General features: G+C 37.6%; 1 protein-coding gene across 2 annotated transcripts in view; it reads left to right on the plus strand.

The window, feature by feature from the left end:
- Window positions 1-873, plus strand: part of LOC119592517 — a 14,166-nt gene that overhangs the window by 3,585 nt on the left and 9,708 nt on the right. Inside the window, exon 1 of one of the 2 annotated variants that reach the window (XM_037941368.1) lies at window positions 64-173. The exons of the other annotated variant lie outside the window; for it this stretch is intronic. Within the exon in view, the coding sequence (XP_037797296.1) occupies window positions 79-173 (95 nt within the window). The 5' untranslated portion in view covers window positions 64-78. Of the gene's footprint in view, window positions 1-63; window positions 174-873 lie in introns of those variants that run through there. 2 annotated transcript variants of the gene reach the window in all.

The following is an 873-nucleotide window of genomic DNA, read 5'->3' on the forward strand; positions in this document are numbered from 1 at the left end:
CATCAGTGATTTCGAACAACGACGCATACGACAATTCACACAACTCACGTGAAGTTGAGTTTTCTAGCAAAGATTTCCATGAAGTCCATCAGGAGCCCGGAAGTAGTGAAGGAGCCGTCTGAGTGTTCCTGGAAAGTAACGAAAGGAACCCACAGTCCGGCGGCCACGCGGAGGTGAGTCCCGCTCAAGGACATTTTCTTGATCTTGTTGTATTTTTGGATGCTCCGTATACTCGAACCTAGAAAAGGATGGAATAAAATGAGAGCATTATATTGCGCGATAAATCAAAAGAAAAAAAAAGCCTAAAGTAATGACTAAAATGATAATAAACCAGCACGAAAAAAATCTGATGGAGTACACCAGATTCGCTATTGGATATGTACAATATACAAGTATTGCTGCTCTAACTGAACGTCACTTACTCGCCTCTGCAGCAAACTGTAACTTTCTTTTGAACTGTTGATTTTTGACGTTTTTACCTTCATGGATTTTAACCTTTGCTGAAACATTGGGAATCAGCTGTACAGTGTTTACTATGTAATACTCTCGCACGGTATTTTAAGGGCAAGTAACGTGACATTTTGCACCTGTTTTTCTTCGTAGATAATGCTATTTTTTTCAAAAGGTTGTCTTTTCAGACGGAACTCAAGGTCATTTTTTTATTTATATATAACCTCTCAGACGAAAAGATTTATTTCAGTGAAAAATGTAATGGAAGGAGTCAAATGATAAAAAAGAAAGCATTGCGGTTCTGATGCTAAGCATATATCAATATTCGAATCGACAAGAAATCTCAATTACATATTGTATTTGATTGCATGTTTGATCAACTCCCAAGAAAGTTGCATGACGTACTAGTCGTCAAATGACAAT

This window comes from Penaeus monodon, chromosome 30, assembly GCF_015228065.2.
Source record: "Penaeus monodon isolate SGIC_2016 chromosome 30, NSTDA_Pmon_1, whole genome shotgun sequence".
Classification (NCBI taxonomy): domain Eukaryota; kingdom Metazoa; phylum Arthropoda; class Malacostraca; order Decapoda; family Penaeidae; genus Penaeus; species Penaeus monodon.